This window comes from Macrotis lagotis, chromosome 1 (genome assembly GCF_037893015.1).
Source record: "Macrotis lagotis isolate mMagLag1 chromosome 1, bilby.v1.9.chrom.fasta, whole genome shotgun sequence".
NCBI lineage: Eukaryota > Metazoa > Chordata > Mammalia > Peramelemorphia > Peramelidae > Macrotis > Macrotis lagotis.
In genome coordinates, this window is record NC_133658.1 from 213,659,507 (window position 1) to 213,680,314 (window position 20,808).

General features: G+C 34.8%; 1 protein-coding gene across 1 annotated transcript in view; it reads right to left on the bottom strand.

The window, feature by feature from the left end:
* Positions 1-453: 453 nt before the first annotated feature.
* CMPK2 (cytidine/uridine monophosphate kinase 2) overlaps positions 454-20,808 on the bottom strand; it is a 46,176-nt gene continuing 25,821 nt past the window's right edge. Inside the window, exon 5 of the mRNA XM_074209604.1 lies at positions 454-5,317. Coding sequence (XP_074065705.1) covers positions 5,308-5,317 — 10 coding nt within the window. The 3' untranslated portion in view covers positions 454-5,307. The remainder of the gene's footprint in view (positions 5,318-20,808) is intronic.

Below are 20,808 nucleotides of genomic sequence, written 5' to 3' on the forward strand. Positions count from 1 at the left end.
AATTCATCCCATTCACATTCAAAGTTATAATAACTAATTCTTTATTGCCCTCCTTGCTATCTTCCTTCTGCTTGTACTTTTCTCCTTTTTTACCACTTTATCCATATTCCCCAGTATTTTGTTTCTAAATACCACCCCTTCAGTGTGTTTGCCCTCCTATATTCACCCCCTCCCCTTTCCCTTTTTCCCTTTTCCCTTCCCTTCCTTCTGTTAGATCCTCCTTTTCTCCCCCCCCTGTCACTTCCACCTCTCCCATCTTCCCCTTTTAATACTTGAAATGTAAGATTATTTTAAGATTACTGAGTGTGTTAACTTTAAGCCAAATTTGATGAGAGGAAGATTTAGGTATTTCTCATCTCCTCCCTTCTTCCCCTCTATTACCATAGTTCTTGTATAACTTAATGTAAAGAGATTTACCCTTTTCAATCCCCTCCCTCCTCCCATCTCCTTCCTGTTCCCCCTTTTTTAAGGAGGAAGTGTTTTTAAATCATTCTATCTGAGACACAGAAAAGTCATGAGTGTCCTTCACTTATGGCTAAGTATATTCTCTCTAATACAATTACAATTCTCTAGAGCTATTTGAGTATTTCTCCCAGGTAGGGATATAGCCAGTCTCATCTTACTGGACAGCAGTCTAGTGGATATGTCGTGAGTGTCCGTCACTGCAGATATAGCCATTTTCATCTTATTGGCTTGCCCAAGGCCACACAGCTAGGTAATTATTAAGTGTCTGAGCCCAGATTTGAACCCAAGTACTCCTGACTCCAGGGCCGGTGCTTTATCCACTGTGCCACCTAGCTGCCCCTCATGCATCTCTCTTGAGACTTCTGCTTGATGTTCAAATTTTCTATTTAGCTCTGGTCTTTTCATCAGGTAATATTGGAAGTCTCCCATTTTTTTAAATGTCCACCTTTTCCCCTGGAAGAAAACACTCAGCTTTGCTGCATAGTGGATTTTTTACTGAATTCCAAGTTCCCTTGCTCTTTGGAATATCTCATTCCAGGCCCTTTGATCCCTTAATGTTGATGCAGCCAGGTCCTGCATAATCCTTGCTGGGGCTTCTTGGTATTTAAATTGTTTCTCTCTGGCTGCTTGCAGGATTTTCTCTTTTATCTGATAGTTCTGGAATTTGGCCACAATGTTCCTTGGTGTTTTCATTTTAGGATCCCTTTCCAGAGGCGATCAATGTATTCTTTAATAGCTATTTTGCCCTCTGGTTCCTTGATATTAGGATAGTTTTCCATCACTAAATCTTGTGATATTAAGCCCAGGCTTTTTTTTTCCTCTTTAGTGTTTTCAGGAAGACCAGTAATTCTTAGATTATCTCTCCTTGATTAATTCTCAAGGTTACTGGTTTTGCTGATGAGGTATTTAACATTTTCTTCTATTTTTTCAATCTTTTGGTTGTCTTGTGAAGTCATTAGTTTCCACAGATTCCGTTCTTTTTTTAGAGAATAATTTTCTTCATTTACCTTTTGCAACTCCTTTTCCAATTGGTCAATTCTATTTTTGGAAGAGTTTTCCATTTGCCCAAATCTGATATCAAGCACTTCCTAGCTGTGCAATCTGGACAAGTCACTTAATTTTTGCTTGCCTTAATTTTTTCATCTATAAAATGAGCTGAAGAAGAAAATGGCAAACCATTCTGTTATTTTTGCCAAGAAACAACAAATAGGGTCACAAAAAGGCAGGCCTAACTGAAATAACTGAACAACAAATTATTAATTCCATTTCATGCAAATTTAGATTCAAACAAATTAGGTGACTTGCCCTAGGCTGATTAGATTGGATGGTTTCAAAATTTGAATTAAGGTGCTTTCAATTGTACTATGCTGCTTCTCTTTTTCTATGAGCTCCATTTGCTTGTCTCCTAATATCTCTATACAGATAAAATCTGGTTAAAATGCAAAGAGTCAGGTGAGGGTCTGTTACTCCTCCTTTATAAGTTTCTTTGTTAATTATTTTGCAACTAGTATGAGATGAAATTTGTTCAAATGTGACTATACAAATTCCTCAATATAAATCATTTGTCATGGGAACTTCCTTCAATGATGTAGATTTTTATCCATCTTCCTCTTAATACATGTTCTAAGAATTTGCTAAAGTTACATAGAGGTTAAGTGAGTTACTCATGATGGCATCACTATTAAATTTCAGAGGCTCCATTTCAGTCTAGTTCCTTACAACTCTGAGCATTCTAATCATGTCTTCCTCATTCTAAAAGCAACATAAAAATAAATCAAAAACAAACAAACAAAAACAAAACAGCATCCAGGTCATCTTGTAACTCTCCTTGTCTTCTGGACTATTTTTTTTTTAAATGTAGAGTAAATATCTTCATTTCTCTTCTTATTTGCTTCTAACCCATCTCTAGTATGACTTCCAATTTCATCATTAAACTTGAAACATCTCTCATTAAAGTTTATAGTCATCGCCTAATTGCCAAATTAATATCCTTCTCTCAATTCTCCTTGACTTCTCTTCAGTTTTTGACACTTGATAACCGTTTCCTTCCAGATACTCATTCCTTTCTAGTTATTTTTTATAACATTGTGACGTTATTCTCTTCTGATTATTTTCTTCCCAACCTGACAAATTCTGAGGGTCCTTTGCTGAATCTTCATCCAGATCAAATCCACTGTCCATAGGTTTCCACCAAGACTCTATCTTTGTCATTTTTTTCATTGATCTCAACAACTGCATGGATCATCTTTTATCAGATGATTATCAATTCTCTATAACCATCACTAAACTCTTTTCTGAATTCTAGTCTTAGATTACCAGCTACCCTTTAGACATATCAAACTATTTATCCTGAGGACATCTTATATGTAACAAATATAAAACAGAACTCTTTTCCTTTTCTCAAATACACTCTTGCCTTCTAGAACTTTCTTACTGCTGTCAAAGGTACACTTTCTCTCAGTCACCAAGCCTTACAAACTTAATATCATCCTGACTCTTCACTCATATTCACTCTACATATCTAGCCATTGTCATATCTTTTATCTTTGCCTTCAAGCCATCTTTTTAATATGTTTTTTCTATACTCACAGTCAATGCCTTAAAAAAAGAATAGCCTTCTAATTGATTTTCATGGATCAGACTTTTCAAATGCAACTCCATCCTCCACTTATCTGATAGAAAGATTTTCCTAAAGCACATATCTGATTATCAAGTCTCCTCTCTTTCTTAGGCAATAATTTCCTGTATTTTTCTTTTACTTTCAGTATCAACTATAAAGTCCATTGACATTTAAAACCCTTTACAACCTAGAACTCTTGTACTTTTCCAGTCTTTTAAAACTTTATTCCCCATGTACTTTATGATGCAACTATACTGACCCATTTGCATTTTCTCAAGTGCTCCATCTCCCAAAAATATTTTTACACTAGTTGTTCTCCATGCTTACAGTATTCTCCATCTTTGCCTCTTTCTCCTAGCTTTGCTCATTCTTCACAAGATTTGTCTTTAAAACCTATCTTCTAACAGGTGGCCTTTCCTGGTCCTTTTAACTTCTAGTTTCTTCTCCTCTGAGATTATTTGATATCTACTCTCCATATGTCTTATACATACATTTATTTACACATTTGGAAGTGTGGGTTTTTTGAGGATAGTAGCAATATATTTACCCTTCTTTCAAAGAAGGATGGATTTCCAATTGATACCAAAGATGAAATTCACTAGATAATAACTATAATAGAGGTAATGCAGCATTAAAGACACATTAAAGACATTAAAGTCAACAAATACTAATTAATCACTATGTAGCAGGCATTATTCTAAGTACTTGAAATAGAAAGAATGCAATGGAGAGGAAAATGCCAAACCACTTCAGTATCTTTGTCAAGAAGACCCCAATGAAGAATTAGAATGATCCAAAGGGACCAAAGGACAACAAAGCATTTGGATTTGCAAGAAATAATTAGAGATACAGGTTTACATAGGATTTTCCCCTTCCAGTGCACATCTTCTACTAGATAGCCAAAATATCTTAGGAAATCTTTAAGCTCCCTTGCTTTCTCATTACTAAGAAAATTATTACCCTAATTAATTAGCTAATCTAACTAGTCATCTGAAAATGTGGTATATACCTCAGACCACTCAGACTGGCCAATATGATCAGAAAGGACAATGATCATTGTTGGAAGGGATGTGAGAAATCTGGGACACTATTACATTGTTTGTGGAGCTATGAACTCATCCAACCATTCTGGAGAGCAATTTGTAACTACGCCCAAAGGGCAACAAAAATGTGCATACCCTTTGATCCAGCAATACCACTACTGGGTCTATACCCTGAAAAGATAATGAAAAAGGGTAAAAACATCACTTGTACAAAAATATTCATAGCAGCCCTGTTTTTGGTGGCAAAGAATTGGAAACCAAGTAAATGTTCTTTAATTGGGGAATGGCTTAGCAAACTGTAGTATATGTATGTCAAGGAACACTATTGTTCTATTAGAAACCAGGGGAGATAGGAATTCAGCCTGGAAGGATTTTCATGAACTGATGCTGAGTGAGATGAGCAGAATCAGAAAAACATTGTACACCCTAACAGCAACATGGGGGGAGATGATCAATCTTGATGGAACTTGCTTATTCCATCAGTGCAATAGTCAGGGACAATTTGGGGCTGTCTGCAATGAAGAATGCCATCTGTATCCAGAGAAAGAACTGTGGAGTTTGAACAAAGACTAAGGACTATTACCTTTAATTTAGGAAAAAACACCTGATATCTTATTGTCTGATCTTGCTATCTCTTATACTTTACGTTTCTTCCTTAAGGATATGATTTCTCTCTCATCACATTCAATTTAGATCAATGTATACCATGGAAAGAATGTAAAGACTGGCAAATTGCCTTCTTTGGGGGGGAAGTAAGATTAGGAGAAAAATTGTAAAATTCAAAATAAAATCTTGAAAATGTGGTATAGCTAAAATAAACTTTTCTTAAAGGAAAGAACATATGTCTTACAACTCTAAAAACCTGGATTTAAGTCTCAGACTTAAAATTGAGAAACTGTGTCCCTGGGAAATTCAGTCTTAGACTATGAACTTCAGTTTCCTCAACTATCAAATAAGGATGTCAGACACAATGAAATATGAGGTCATTTACAACTCTGATTTTCAGTTATTATCTTTTCTGTATCCAAACTATCCTTGAAACTACCCCTTTCACAGCTACACTTGTTTATCTTACAAATTTGTTACGAACTTCAGGTCAATGGTCTCCAGTGTCAGTCACATTCCCCATCCTCTTTTCATCTCAAGCTTGATCCATAATATAAGTCAACAAAATGAACATCAGGAAAACCTTGAAGGGAAGGAAGAGATGACATAAATAAACAGAAACCTGAGGAGTTTGTGAAGACAGACATCTAGCACTAGCTAAATTGATTATCTAAAAGTCCTGAGAGTTTGTTGTTCTTGTTCTTAAATTAGACTAGAGAATCAACTCATTTAGACCTCCTGCCCCTACTGTCCTTTGTATAATTCAAGCTGTCTAGACCTAGTTGATTTAGCTGTATATCTTCTGATCTCTCATACATATCTAGAGGTTAGGGATCATCACCTTGATTGACTGTACCCAGGGAATAACTAGTTCAGTGACTGGGTCTTTGTAAACACTTGTCTCTCACATGAAATTCAAACTTTATAGTCTGTCAAGGGTAAACTATGATAGAGAATTATTGAACTCTTCATCCTCAAGCTTTCCTAGAATGTTTTGTCTGGACCTCACCTTAACACTGCCTTACCCTCTAATTTATTCATCTATGGATAGAATCTCTCGTCTAATATTAGACCTAAAACTTCTTGGGGTCAATCTCTAGCATCAGGCATGTTGCATTGCATATGGTAAGTACCAAATCCAACAAAGCACTACCATTTACAATAGAACAGAAAAGTAAATAAATATTCTTTCTGCCTGTGTGTGTGTATACAAGCAGATCAATTTTCCTTTATATTAAAGCAAAATATTTGCTGAGACTTCACACTTCCTGGGAAAAACCATTCACACAAACTTTTTTTTTAGGTTTATTTTTTTGTAAGGCAAACGGGGTTAAGTGGCTTTCCCAAGGCCACACAACTAGGGAATTATAAAGTGTCTGAGACCAGACTCGAACCCAGGTACTCCTGACGCCAGGGCCAGTGCTTTATCCACTATGCCACCTACCCACCTGTTATTCACACAAACTTTTGCAAAGTAGAGCAAGGAAAACAATATAAACAAACTAACAATGTAAATCAAAAAGAACAACCACTATAAAACAATTGGAACTGGATGTTGTGAAAGTATAAAGAACATTTGACCTTAAAGAGCTATGAGAAGAGATCCATAAGGGTGGTAAATTGTATATAACTTCCAGATTATTTCATGTATTGAGCATTTTGTTATTTTCCCCATATCTTTCCAATTTTCTTTTTCTTCCCAAAACAATCTTTTTTCAAAAGAAACATTGATTCTCAGAAAAAGGAATCTGTATTTCCCTCCTCTCTTTTCTTTCTTTTATTCTTTCCTTCTAACCTCCCTTGCTTCTTTCCTCATTTCCTCTTATCCTTCAACAATCTCCTCATTCCTGCCTCCCTCCTTTCCTTCCTTTCTCCCTTCTTCCCTCTTTTCCTTCCTTTCTTTGCTTCCTTCATTCCCACTTCTCTTGCAGAAACACTATTATAGCAATCCATATTAATCCTTGCTTATTCTTTCTTCTCATTCTCTCAGTCATTTTTTCAACAATTTGTTGCCCTTCCATTTGTAATAAAAAGTTTGAATTTTTCCACTTTCATTTGTCAACCTCAATTCCTCAAAGCAAAGAATGATACTATACTGTGATGAAGAAGAAAAACAAAAAGATTGGGAATCACTGATCTAGGATACTCCTCTCATTTTATGGAGGAAGAAATACAAGTGGGCAAAATGACTTGCTCAAGTCTCAGAGAGTTAGTGACAAAGCTAGTGGAACCAGAACTAGTTAACCTATTTACCACTGTCTCTTCAGGAACTGATATACCATGCAAGTTAATGTACTAGGATTTTTCTAGTCAATATAATTTTGTGCTGTATAAGACCTTTTCTGGTCTTTAAAGTCTTACATGTTCAAACTCTTAATTTTCAAATTCACACTAAATAGTCAAAAATACATTTTCGCAGACCAAGTTTTGTCAATGTATATATAAACTATAATTTTCTTCAAGAATATATTTTTCTTTACTTGTATGCAAACATATGAAACCACATATTTCTAGAACTATTATTAGAAGCAGAGACTTTTAATATGTTCTAGGCTTGAAAGGTACCTTAGAGATCATCTTATACATTGATCCCCAAAGAATAAGTTAGAAATTATGCTAAATATAGATGATTCCTGAGGAATTTTGAGAGGAAATCCAAGAAAGATCATCAAGGAAGACTTCCATTTCAGAAAGAAAGGGAGATCTCAGTTTGCAAATCTTTTCTCTCCCCTTCCCCCTCCCCCAGGTAATATTAAGTTACAAGGTTAGTAAATTCAAGTTTGATTGTGGGAGGAGAGTATGGGGAGTTATTGAAAATAGAATCAAAGTTCCAGATAATTTCAAAGGACTCATAAAAAATACATTGGATCTCTAGAGAAAGAACTGATGGGAGTCATAATGCGGATTGAAGCATATGATTTCTCACATTATTTTTTTGCATTTTTTTCCTTTGGGTCTGTTATATCTTACATCATGGCAAAATATATTGCATGATTGAACATGTAAAACCTATATCAAATTATTTACTGTCTCAGGGAGGGAGTACAAGGTAGAGGGAAATATTTGGAATTCAAAAGTTTAAAAATATGAATGTTGCAAATTATCTTTACATGTAATTGGTGGAAATATTTATTTAAAAGATAAAAAAGATCCAAGAAAATATTTCCTGAAGGATACTTATAAACTCATTGAATTTTAGAATAAGAAGGGGTCATAGAATACAAACTATAGAATTTCAGGGGAGAAAGTAACATCATTAAGAAATCAATAAGTCACCAGATACTGGAGTACACAAACAAAAATACAATCAGTCCCCACTCATAAGTAGTTTACATTATATCAGGGGATACAATAGGCACAATAAGTCAGCACAATAAGTAATTTGATGGAAAGATTAATGAGAAACCAAGGAGTTCAGAAATGATAAAGGAGGTGAAATGAGAACAGAGCTCTTAGTGGATCTGGGGATTCTTAGTGGCAAAGTGGAAGAAGAGGGCATTCCAGGTCTAGGGGAACAGTGAGAAAAGATGAAAATTTGATAAATAACTGGATATGTAGAATGCATGAAAGTGAAGAGTCAAAGATAACAAATTTTAAAGTGAATAACTGGAAGAATAGTGATGATGCTCTATTTTCTCTTGAGAAATTAGAGTTTAGGGAAATGGTGGAATGAGGAGAGCTAGTAAAGATAATGCAATAAGATTTGTGATGCTGACTGCAATCCACCTATGCCTATTCACCCTAATTAATTCACTGTATCCCACAAAAGTTTGGTCTTTCAAGACTGCAAAGGTGTTTCCCAGTCCCTCAATCTCTCTTTCCACTAGCTTCTACTGCTAATACCTTCCCTCTATAATTGCTTATCATTGTTACAGTATACATCTTTTAGATACTTAGCTATTAATATGCTGTTTCGCTCGTTCTCTAGTTCATTTTGCAGATGGGGTAACTGTGGCAAACTGGAATAAGCCCAAGGTCACACAACTAGTTAAGTTCCTGAAGTCAAATTTGAACTCAGGACTTCATGCCTCCAGGTTCTATTATCTATCCATTGTACCACCTAGCTGCCTATAGAAAGCACTGAGAATTTGTTGATTGATGGAAAATGAAAAAAATAAAAGAATCTGAACTCTTACTCCCTGACAAATGTCCCAAATTCCACTCCCTCCCTTATCTGTAACAAAGGGTCTGCCTTTTAAGGCATGCTTGCCAACTGAGGGACAAAATGTGGGTATACTGGGAAAGAGGATTAATTTTTCTTCCCCAGTTGTTGATGATGCCAGTGTCCAAAAAGGGTTAATTTGATAGCTCAGGAAAGAGATTGAGGGCTTGCACAGGTGTAGGAAGCCAGCAATGGAAAGAAAGAATAAGGGAGGGTTATGGTTATGATGCAAACAAATCCTGCTCCCATCCTTGATTACTGTGGGTAGGGTGGGATATGGTGCTTTTTCCTACCCTCTGATTGGTTGATCATATACTTAAGATCACACCACTACCCTTCAGGAAGACATTTTGGAAACAACTGATCTAAATAAAATTTGTGGAGGGCTTCAATTTACATTGAATGCAAGAAAAGAATAGTCAGATAATGGAGGTAGCATAAAGACAGAATTAAAGACACTTGACAACTATTTGAGACAGGGCAATTAGGTGATTCAATGGCTAGGAAAGAAACATTTATGATACTATATTGAATAGCAATAGTGATAATGGGCTCATTTCACCCCTAATCTTATTGAAAATGCTTCTAGTTTATTTCCATTTCATACACTATTTATTGATGGTTTGATACAGGCACTGCTTACTATTTTAAGGAAAAGTCCCATTATTCCTACACTCTCTGGTGTGTTTAATAAGAATGTATATTGTATTTTGTCAAAGGCTTTTCCAGCATCTATTGAGATAATCATATGATTTCTTGGTATTGTTATTGGTATGTTCAATTATGTTAGGTGTTTTCCAAATATTGAATCATCCCGGCCTACCTGATATAAATCCTACCCAATCATGGTGTATTATCCTGGTAATAACTTACTGTAATATCTTTGCTAAAATTTTACTTAAGATTTTTGAATCAGTGATCATCAAGGAGATTAGTCTATGATTTTATGTTTTAGTTCTTCCTGGTTTAGGTATAAGTACTTTGGTGTTATAAAAGGAATTTGGCAGAATTCTTTCTTCTATTTTTTAGAATAGTTTATGCATAATTGAAATTGTTCCTGAAATGTTTAATAGATTTCACTTATAAATTCATCTGAACCTGGAGATTTTTTCTTGGGGAGTTTATTGAGGTTTCTTCAATTTCCTTTTCTGAAATGGGGTTATTTAAATATTTTATTTCCTCTTCTGTTAATCTGGTCATGAATATTTGAAAATATTCATCCATTTCACTCAGGTTATCAAATTTGGCATACAGTTCAGGAAAATAGTACTGAATTATTTAATTTCCTCATTGGTGGGAGTTCACCTTTTATTTTTGATATTGATAATTTGTTTTCTTCTTTTTTAAAAAATCAGATTAACCAATGGTTTTTCTGTTTTAATGGCTTGCTCTCAGTTTTATTATTCTCTCCCTTGATTTTCAGAATTTCTAATTTGGCATTTAATTGGGGATCTTTAATTTGCTCTTTCACTAGCTTTTTTACTTGCATCCCCAATGCATTGATCTCTTTCTCTATATTATTCCTATAAGCATTTAGAGATACAAAACATTTCTTTGCCTGCAGCCTATTAATTTTGGTATGATATCTCACTATTATCATTTTCATGGATGAAATGTTTGATTATTTCTATGATTTGTTGTTTGATCCACTTGTTTAAAATTGTTAATTTCCAATTAATTTTTGGTTTATCATTCCATGGTCTATTATTACATGTAATTTTTATTACATCATGATCTGAAAAGCATGGATTTTTTATTACTGCCTTTCTGTAATTGATTGTAAGATATTTATAACCTAGTGCATGGCTAAGCTCCTGGAGCATGCTAGTTTCATGCTGCCATCTTGGCTCTGCCCCAAAAGTCCTCACATTTTTCTTGGAAACTTTGCTTGTAGATGCTATGACATGGCTGTATAATTTTTGGCTTTGTGTCTAGATTTTCCCTGTCTCCATAGTAACTTCCTATGGTCAGGTTCTTTTTTTTCTTTTTGCTTGTTTATTTTCTAGCCTATTTATGGGCTTTGTACTTCGTTAAATTTCAGTTCTATTCCTGGGATGAAGGAGTCACTTTCCCAAGCTTCAATTTAGCTTAGTAAGGTTTCTATGATTCCAAGGTGTCATGATCTAAGAAGAGGTCTGTGCTCTGTTTTTTTCCCAGGAAGGGACCTTGTTTCCCTATAGCTGTCAGTGCTATCATTCCTCCTGGCCGTGGGAACATGACCAATTTTCCCAGTTTTCCTGTGGCCACTTTCGCTAAGTGTTCCAATTTCTCTTGAAATTGAATCGGTGTCCATACTCTGTCATAGAACCATGATATACTCCCAGGACCCCTGATCCATAAATCCTTTCTTTGACTTAGAACTTCCTGCAGGCAAAGAAACAAGAGTCTTGAACCCAGAGCCAGCAAAAGTGCCCCTGCAATCTACATTCAACTAATTGTTTGACAACCTCCCTATCATCTGTGAGCTATGAAATCTCAAAGCTGCTGTTGTAGCCAATGCTGCTGTTCCCAAGGAACAACATATATTATACTTCCCAGGCCCACTACCAACCTAAGAAAAACTTTATCCAGTCTCCTAAATTTTCTTGGTCTGGAAAATTGTTTCTCCAGACCTTTTGTTGCTTCTGTTGCTCTAGAATTCAAATTGGGACATTATTCTAAGTTATTTGGAGGAAAATTTGGAAGAGATTGGATGGGTACTTCTCTACTTCCCACCATCTTGGCTTGGCAAGAGTTTTAGATATATTGTTTTTCAATCTCACTCATTGTTTTCCCTATTGCACAGATGAACAATGTTCTGCATTAACTTTCTTCTTGTTGAAAATAATAGGCAAAGTTGGGGTTTTGGTTACCTTCTGAGTAAAAAGTGAATCTTTCTGACTCATGCTTTTCTCTGATGACTGCAAGGAAGTTCATTTTAAGATAGAATAGGTTTCAATTTGTATAAAATATACATTTTCATTGCAAGAAGTATTATGTTATAGCTTCTGGGTTTTTTAAATTTTTAATTTATCATTTATTTATTTTCATCCATATGCACATGTATATTTTGTTACAAAATTTTTCTTCTACCCTCCCTTCCTACCTCCCCTACCCTCAGTAATTAATTGACAGGTTAGTATTGTGCATACATATTTTTAATAAACATGCTTACATATTAGTTATTTTCCATATGAGGAATTAGGATTAAGGGAGTTATATAAGAGATAATTTTTATAAAGTGTTCATGATATTCTGAAGGATTATTTTTTCTTTGTGTTTTGTTTTGCTTTGTTTTGTTTTTCTTCCTCTGGATGGGGACAACATTGATCATATCCAGTCTAATACAGTTGTCCTAGTTCTCTGAACTGCTTAGAGGAGTTGTTTCCATCAAGGTTGATCATCTCACCATATTATTGTTACTGTGTACATTGTTCTCTTGGTTCTCCTCCCTTCACTAAGTATCAGATCCCATAAGTTATTCCATACTTCTTTAGAGTCCATTTATGGTTCCTTATAGAACAATAGTATTCCTTAGTATTCATGAACCATAACTTGTTTATCCATTCCCCAATTCATGGGTATCCCCTCAATTTCCAATTCTTTGCCACTACAAAAAGAGCCGTTATGAATATTTTGTAAGATTTAGGACTTTTTAAAGAATAATTTCTTCTGGATATAGACCTAGAATTAGAATTGCTGGGTCAAAGGGTATGAATCATTTTATTGCTCTTTTGACATAGTTCCATATTGCTCTCCAGAAAGGTTGGATCTGTTCATGCAATGCATCAGTGTCTCAATCCTTCCACAAACTCTCCAACATTGATCATGTTCCCTTTTTTTCATCTTGGTCAATCTGATAGGTTGAGGTGATACTTCATTGTTGTTTTAATTTGCATTTCTCCAATCAGTAATGATTTGGAGCATTTTTTTCATATGGTTATACATAACTTTAATTTCTTCATTTGAAAACTGTCAGGGCGGCTAGGTGGCACAGTGGATAGAGCACCAAGCCCTGGAGTCAGGAGTACCTGAGTTCAAATCTGACCTCAGACACTTAATAATTACCTAGCTGTGTGGCCTTGGGCAAGCTGCTTAACCCCATTTGCCTTACAAAAATCTAAAAAAAGAAAGGAAAAGGAAAAGGAAAAGAAAACTGCCTGTTCATATCCTTTGATAGGGTTAATGTTAAAGATCATGTTGTCAACTTATAGAAGTCATTTTGCAGAATTTCTATATTGAAACTAAACTTGAAATTCCCCAGTGTTTTAGAAAAATGAATACTTACCTATTCTCAAAAATATAATGGCTAGTGACAATAAAGTACTTTGTAGTTTTGTAATGGGTGTGGGGATGTATATGCATATAATCCTCATGAAATATTGTCCCTCTCTATTCTATTGACAAGTGACTTGGAAGGTCCTGAGGGTACTGACCCTTTACACATTTAATATAAATCAGTTCATTTAAAACACCATACAGGTGTGCGCTCTCTCTCTCTCTCTCTCTCTCTCTCTCTCTCTCTCTCTCTCCCCTCTCTCTCTCTCCATCTATCTATTTGTCTTTCTCTCATCTGACTTTTTCTCTGTCTCTTCCCCACTCTTCTTTCTCTCCCTCTGTTTCTCTCTCATAATTCAGTTTCTTTGGCAGTATTTGATCACTGACAAAAAAAAAAAGTATCCCTAGGAGAATAGACCAGTAACATTTAGCAAATTTAGGACATCAAAGTCTTATTAAGAGATTTGTAGAAGGATGTGGGTAATATCTTCTCAAAAGTCAATGTGCTCTATTACTATTGATAAAAGAGTTGAAATTTAATCTGAAGATTCATAATTGCATTCCATGGATAGTTATTTTTTTCAAGAGGAGAATAAGAAAGCATTGGATAAGCACAATTAAAAGTCAAATTTACTGGAAACAATTGATTGCAGAAATAAGATTTAATTTTGAAATGACTTTTCATATATACTTAGATCATTGAATGCTAAGAACAAAAGTCAAAGTAAATATTATACTGATAGGCTAAGCAAAAAATGAGAAACCATGTGCAATTTTTTTAGTTCCTAGCCAACCTATTTAAATAAATTTTCTTAAAAGTGGGAAATGAGTAAATAAAAGAAAATAATATTTTATTTTATTTTATTTATTTACTTATTATTAATTCTGGGAGAAGTATAACAAATGTAAAAATATTGAGAATGTCCAAAACAGCTGAAGATACAAAAAATAAGGAATTGTCCTACCAAAGTGGCTGACACGGATATTCAAGTGCAGCACAAATTTAGAGTGCAAGAGTCTCAATCAAACATTACATAAAACGAGCAGGAAATTTTTTAAAGAAAAATAACAGGGGAAAGGAAAGATGGGAAGTGCATGAAGGTGGGGAAGCAGCCAGTTTGGGAATGCTTGATCAGTTGACACCATTGCCATCATGTTAAGTCAATTGGTTTCTGCACCTATGTGAAGATCCAGAATGGGATACAAGTCAATTTGAGAGCATACTGGATCCAGCTTTGTGCAATGACAGAACCCAATTAAGAGCAGTATATAGATCGATGTCTCTTGCCTTACATGGGGAGGGCAAAAATTTTAAGGCAAAACAATCGTGGAGAAATTGTCTGGCCTTCCATTTCAGAAAATGTAACACTACAGCTAAGAACAACCCACCCATCCCTGAGCTGTATACTTAGTAGAGTAGTGGGACAAATAAAGGCTGATGAAGACCCCATATCATGGGATTCCACAAGATATTTCTACTAAAGAGCATCAGCAATGCTTAGATATGTACCAATAACATGTTCAGGCTAGTATTACAAAATTTTGAATAAGTTTTCTCTTCCCAAGACACTCACATTTCCTCTTCCCAGTCCCTTCAGAACACTCCAAACATCATCCACATATCATCTTGGAAGCCTGCAAGACTGTAGTAGGTGGATAATATGGTGAAAGCAAGGGCATCATTATTTGAGTGTGTTGTTCATATTTTGATGATAGACTAGCTACATCTGATAGAAGTTTGTGTTGTACTGATACATGCCTAAGACAAAGTAATGCAAAAGCTCATCATTTTTTTTAATGTACTGACAAGTTGCTCTGGTAACCCAAAGAAATGAAGGAGAAAACCACAGCTACATGTGTAGTCCAGATCTTGATTTTTTCAGATGTTCCAATGCCTTATTACACAATAAAATCATGAAATGTTCTTTTAAAAATAAGAAAAATAGTACTCTTTCACAAGAATCATAAAAAGAAATTGAAGTGAAAATAATCCTACAGAGATCTTGGCATGAAACTTAAGCAAGTTAGATTGTACCAAGAAAATTTATAGATGAAACCAGAAGGACAACAGAGGTAAAAATGGAAAAGATCTTCCAGCATTTTAGAATGACCTATTTAATAACTATGAAATATTATTTTTTAAAAGCTGTTAAGAAAAAAAAATTCTGTTGATGTCCAGTGTTTATGGAATCATATGGTCAAGAATGTATACAGTAAATGAAAAAATACGTATGGGTAGAGGGGGTATAAATACAACAAAACATGTAAAGAAGAATTAAGTATAAAACATAGAGATATGATATAAATGGTGTGTGTAGGTGTGGGTGTGTATCTAGACTTCAAAGCGAAAAGAAAGTAGTCTTGGAAGTGAAACATTTGACCTTTACTGCCTCAAGATTTAATAAGGAAATATTACTTAAAAAGATGACATAAGGAAGACAGACTGCAACTGACCAAATTCAAACAAAAAAACTTCATACACTTAGGATTCAATTTTTAAGACAATCCAAGATTCAAAGTGCCATGATCCTCTTATCAATTAAAAAGGAAATAGTAACCCTGAAGCAAGGTCAATGTGAGCTTTCAGTCCACAAGACCAGAGGTTAGGGGAAAGGAGCAAGGGGAGGATGGACATTGAAAGAAAGAAGAGAAAAGGAGTAGAAGGTAAGATTCAAGATGAAAGGACAGAAAACATGAACATACAAATTGAAAATCTAAATGAAGGGTCTATAGAAAATCTTTATTATATTAGAAAACAAAGTTCAAGGGGCAGCTAGATGGCATAGTGGATAGAGCACCAGCCTTGGAGTCAGGAGTACCTGGGTTCAAATCCGACCTCAGACACTTAAAAATTACCTAGCCGTGTGGCCTTGGGCAATCCACGTAACCCCATTGCCTTGAAAAATCTAAAAAAAAAAACAAACCCAAAGTTCCAGAGAAGTAAGCTAGGTTAAATTTGGAAAGTTACTTATTATTTTCCATGATGACAAATATCTTGCCACCACCAAGAAAGACAAACACAAACAACCAAATGAATAAATAAATGAAGTAATAAATCCAGTGCATGTACCATTTTTCTCTTAAATTTAGTGAGGTTGAGGAGCCATGTCAAAACAACAAGGTCATGAAATATAAACTGGAATTTATGTCAATATTCTTCCACTATTCATGAATCATAGAATATGATTTCTGAAGAATCAAGATTATAGATGACTCAAGAAGTGCTGGCAAAGTACTTGATGGATCTAAGCAGATACCATTATATTATTAATAATAGCATATGAATGTGAAGTGACATAAAATCAAGTATGTGGAATCAAAAATATCAATTGAACCTTTTGCTTGAGACAAAAGATGTGCCCAGCTCCTGTTCCAAGCAGTAAACTAGTTACTCCAAATTATTAAAAGAACAATAGGAATGGTTTTCGTGAGTTGGGAGGTTTATCTTGGAAGATTTATGTGAAAATATAGACAAGAATTTCATGATGAGATGCTCATGATCTGCACTGGAGAGAGAGTACCACAGAATAATTCAATTACAACCTCAACAAAGTATCTAAGGAGAAGTACATATGATAAACATGGATAATATAGTGTATCATTGTAATAAATGCGTGTGTATTCTACTTCAAAGACAAAGCAATAGCTAGAATTTTTGAGTTTTTGGATCTATTAATGGCTCCTTTAGACATTTTTATATTTTTTCACGTTTTCCTACTTTTGTATTCAGGATACTTTGGAAGAAATTCAGCATCTGTCTCAGAAAATAAAGCCAGAGGGTGAACCCTTAACCAAGGGATGATTTTGAAGGTAACTATACTTTTCCACTTAAAACATCAAAGAAGACAGAATCCCCTGCCTCATGAGCTCTGAGTGCAGCTGAGAATGTCATGCATTTGATGAAACATATGGATTCACTCATTGTTTAAAAATGTCTTCCTTTAAATCTTCAGGAGTCCTGGTTTCAAAGGAAATTTGAGCTAGGGACTAATTTATAAGTCACAATCTAAAATATAAGTAGCCCCAAAAGGAGAGAAAATAAAATTTAGCAACATATCTTGAAATCCTAAAAAAGTTTGTTTTGGTACAACACATTACTTTTTTAAAAAATTTATTTAAGTGACTTGTCCACAGCCACACAGCAAGGTAATTATTAAGTGTCTGAGGTTGGATTTGAACTCAGGTTCTCCTGACTCTGTCTACTGCTACACCTAGCTGCCCCCAGATAAAACTCATTGCTAATGAAAAAATATTTTAATTGCTTTGTTACCCTTTCCACTCCACTTGAATAATTGATTACTAGGACTTGAAGGAACTTTGAGATATTATTTCATCCAAATTCATTATAAATGTGAGGAAGTTGGGGGCCCAAAAAGAAAATAATCTATTCACGGTCATATAGTTAATAACATGTCTGAGAAAAGAATCCAAATCTTCTAACTCCTACTCCATGGCACTGGGTCTCTCTTAGAGGAAACAAAACCTGCATATTAAATGAGAATAGTAAGGAGACTGATACAGTATCAAGAATCAAAAATCATTTTGAATCAAAAGAATAAATTGTGCTCCTTTATAAAAACCAACTATATTTCATTGTAATTTCAAATATAACTTTCAGGAAAACATAAAGTAAACAAAGCTGGGATGGAGCTAATTGCCCATCTAGTCCAACCCATGCCTTATTGGAATCTCCTCTACAAAACATCTGAGTAGTAGTCATATCCAGCTTCCATTTGAAAATTTCAAGTGAGGAAAAATCACTTCCTGAGGATTATGCTTTTACACAGTTCAGTATTAGAAAGGTTTTCCTTACTTTGACCTCAATTCCACTATATAAATCCTAGCCCAAACCATGTAGGACCAAGCAATACATATCTTCTAACACTACTATGTAAAAGACTTTCAAATGTTTTTTTTAACATTCAAAAATTTGAAGATAGCTATTTTTCTGCTCCTCTCCCTATCCACCCTGAGCCTTCCCTTCTCCAGGCTAAACAGCCTCAGATTCTTCAAATGATACATATACATATATATATATATATATATATATATATATATATATATATATATATATATATATATATATGTGGATAGAGTTTCAAGTACTTTCACCATTCTTCTCATCCTTCTTTTGACATATTTCATGTTGAAATTTAGTTGTCTTTCAAAACATGTGCTATTCAAGCCTAAATACATATTGCAGGTATAGTATGACCAGGGCAGAAATAATGGACTACTGTGCCTCTTTGTTTTACCAGAGGATAAGACCATTTCATTTTGCAGGGATCCATCTCTCTCCTTAACTCTACTGTTCCCATTGTCTGTGTACTTTTGGCACCCATGAGCTTCAACTATTAGTCATCTCCTTGATACGATGATCTTCTTTGAGAATTAAGGAAACAACAATGCATGAACAAGATATATGGAATAATTCAATAAATCTTAAGGCTTGGGGGTGTGAGGATCCAGCAATGCTGCTTGCAGGGAAAGGGGTAAAAAGTGACAAGAAAGACCTTGTAGAATTTGGGATTTAAGACTTGAAGATAGGTAAGCCAGAAGACAGCACTGAGGAGTAAGAGCATCCCAGGCATGGAGTCCCTGGTAAGGAGTTGGGAAAGGTAGAAGTGCAGTATCCAAGGTATTTAAAGTATGCAAGTTTAAATGGATCTCAAAGTGTATGGAAAGATGTGGGGGAGGTAGTAGTAAGAAGACTGGAAAGATAGGGAGGGGTAATGAGAAACTTTAAATGTGAAACAGAAGTGATTGGATTTGACAAGCAATTGGTCCAAAGTAACCAGTTCCTTAGTGTAAAAAAAAGCATTGCACTGGGGAGAATTGGATTTGAGATTTACTTATACCACTCATCTGCTATTAGAAGTGGAAAGAATCTAATAGACCATCTACTTACTACTATTCTATCATTATTCAGACTATTAAACTGAAGCCCAGGTATGGGAGGCAGTAGCCTAAAGTTAATACAGTCAATATATAGCAGAGCTGGAACTAGAACCTAGCTCTTTTTGTTCCAGGTCCAGAATTATTTTCTCTACATCATACTTCCTAGGGCAATTTATATGAACATCAATCAGTATTTTCATTTCTAATATGGGTATAGTAACACTTGTACTGCCTAACTCAGTGCTATTGCAAGACTTAAGAAGATAATGTCTTGTAGTCATAAATATGAGTTATTATTGAGGCCACTTAACTTGTTTTTGAGGGCTTTATTACAATGGGGATTCCTTTTACTTCTACTGTTATTATTCATCTCTAATTTTCACATTATACATTTAATGCTTTCCTCAGATATTACTACCTACATAACCCTGGAGCAAGTCAATGTCTCTCAGTCCCCTCAAATATAAAACAAATAATAATAGTACCTGCTCCTCAAATCCATTGCAAGGTTCATGCAAAATTTAACTACTTTTTTAGCCCATACCTTCATTATTTAGAAGAAACAATTAAATTGTTCTTGATTATCAATTATACCTTCAAGAATATTCTTTCATTATTGAATTTGCATCATCATGTTCAGTGATATTTTACAAAATATATGCTTCCAATGCCAGAATGTACATAGCCTACATGTCAGTGGAATCATTCCTTAGAAGGTACAGAGAAATCTCCTGATTAAGCAATGAACTGGGAGTGAGAAAATCTGGGTTCAAATTTGAAATCTGCTACTCACTTTCTTTGTGACTTTATACAGGTTCCATAACTTTTTGGGCTTCATTTTCCCCATCCACAAAATAAGGGGGGTTGGGAGGGCAGGAAGAGTGTAGAACTCTGTAACTCATTATCCATTAGGAAAAAATGATAGGTTGGGATATGATGACCTCAAAGGCCCTTGTAGGTCTAAATCTCCTATCTTATAATGCTTACAGGTCTAAACCCTATGATATCCCATATAGAGAACAAATACACTTTTATTAAGTGACAGTATTTTCTTTAAAACTTTATCTTTGGGGCAGCTAGGTGGCGTAGTGGATAAAGCACCAGCCCTGGAGTGAGGAGTACCTGGGTTCAAATCCGGTCTCAGACACTTAATAATTACCTAGCTGTGTGGCCTTGGGCAAGCCACTTAACCCCATTTGCCTTGCAAAAAATCTAAAAAAACAACAACAACAACAACAAAAAACTTCATCTTCTCCAAGTATTGTTTGGACTTCAAGACCTGATTCAATCTGAAGTCCATTCTTTGACTATTAGGCCAAGAAATTTCCACTTTAATATAAAAATGGAATTAAATATTTAAAGGCTGCATCAATAACATACTATGAACTGGAAAAAGCTTTTCTTAAAAATCCTGTATTCATCTGAAAATTACAGAACAAGAACATATTTATTTGGTTAATTTGACAATTAAAAGTCATTAAAAGTTTAATTGTTCTTATATGCTGTCATCTTAAGCTTGTCAAAATGTTTAACATAAGCAAAGCAAGGAATATAATTAGGCATACCATTAACAAAATGCCCTCTTTCCATGTGTCAACTGTTTCAAAGGAAATATGGTTTCAACTAAAGAGCATCAAATACAAATACATACCCACAGAGATATACAAACACATACTTGAAAATACAGTGGGGTAAATGCCTGAAAATTGTTTGATTTGTAGTTAATGGATCAGGGATGAAATATTGCATCTACTACT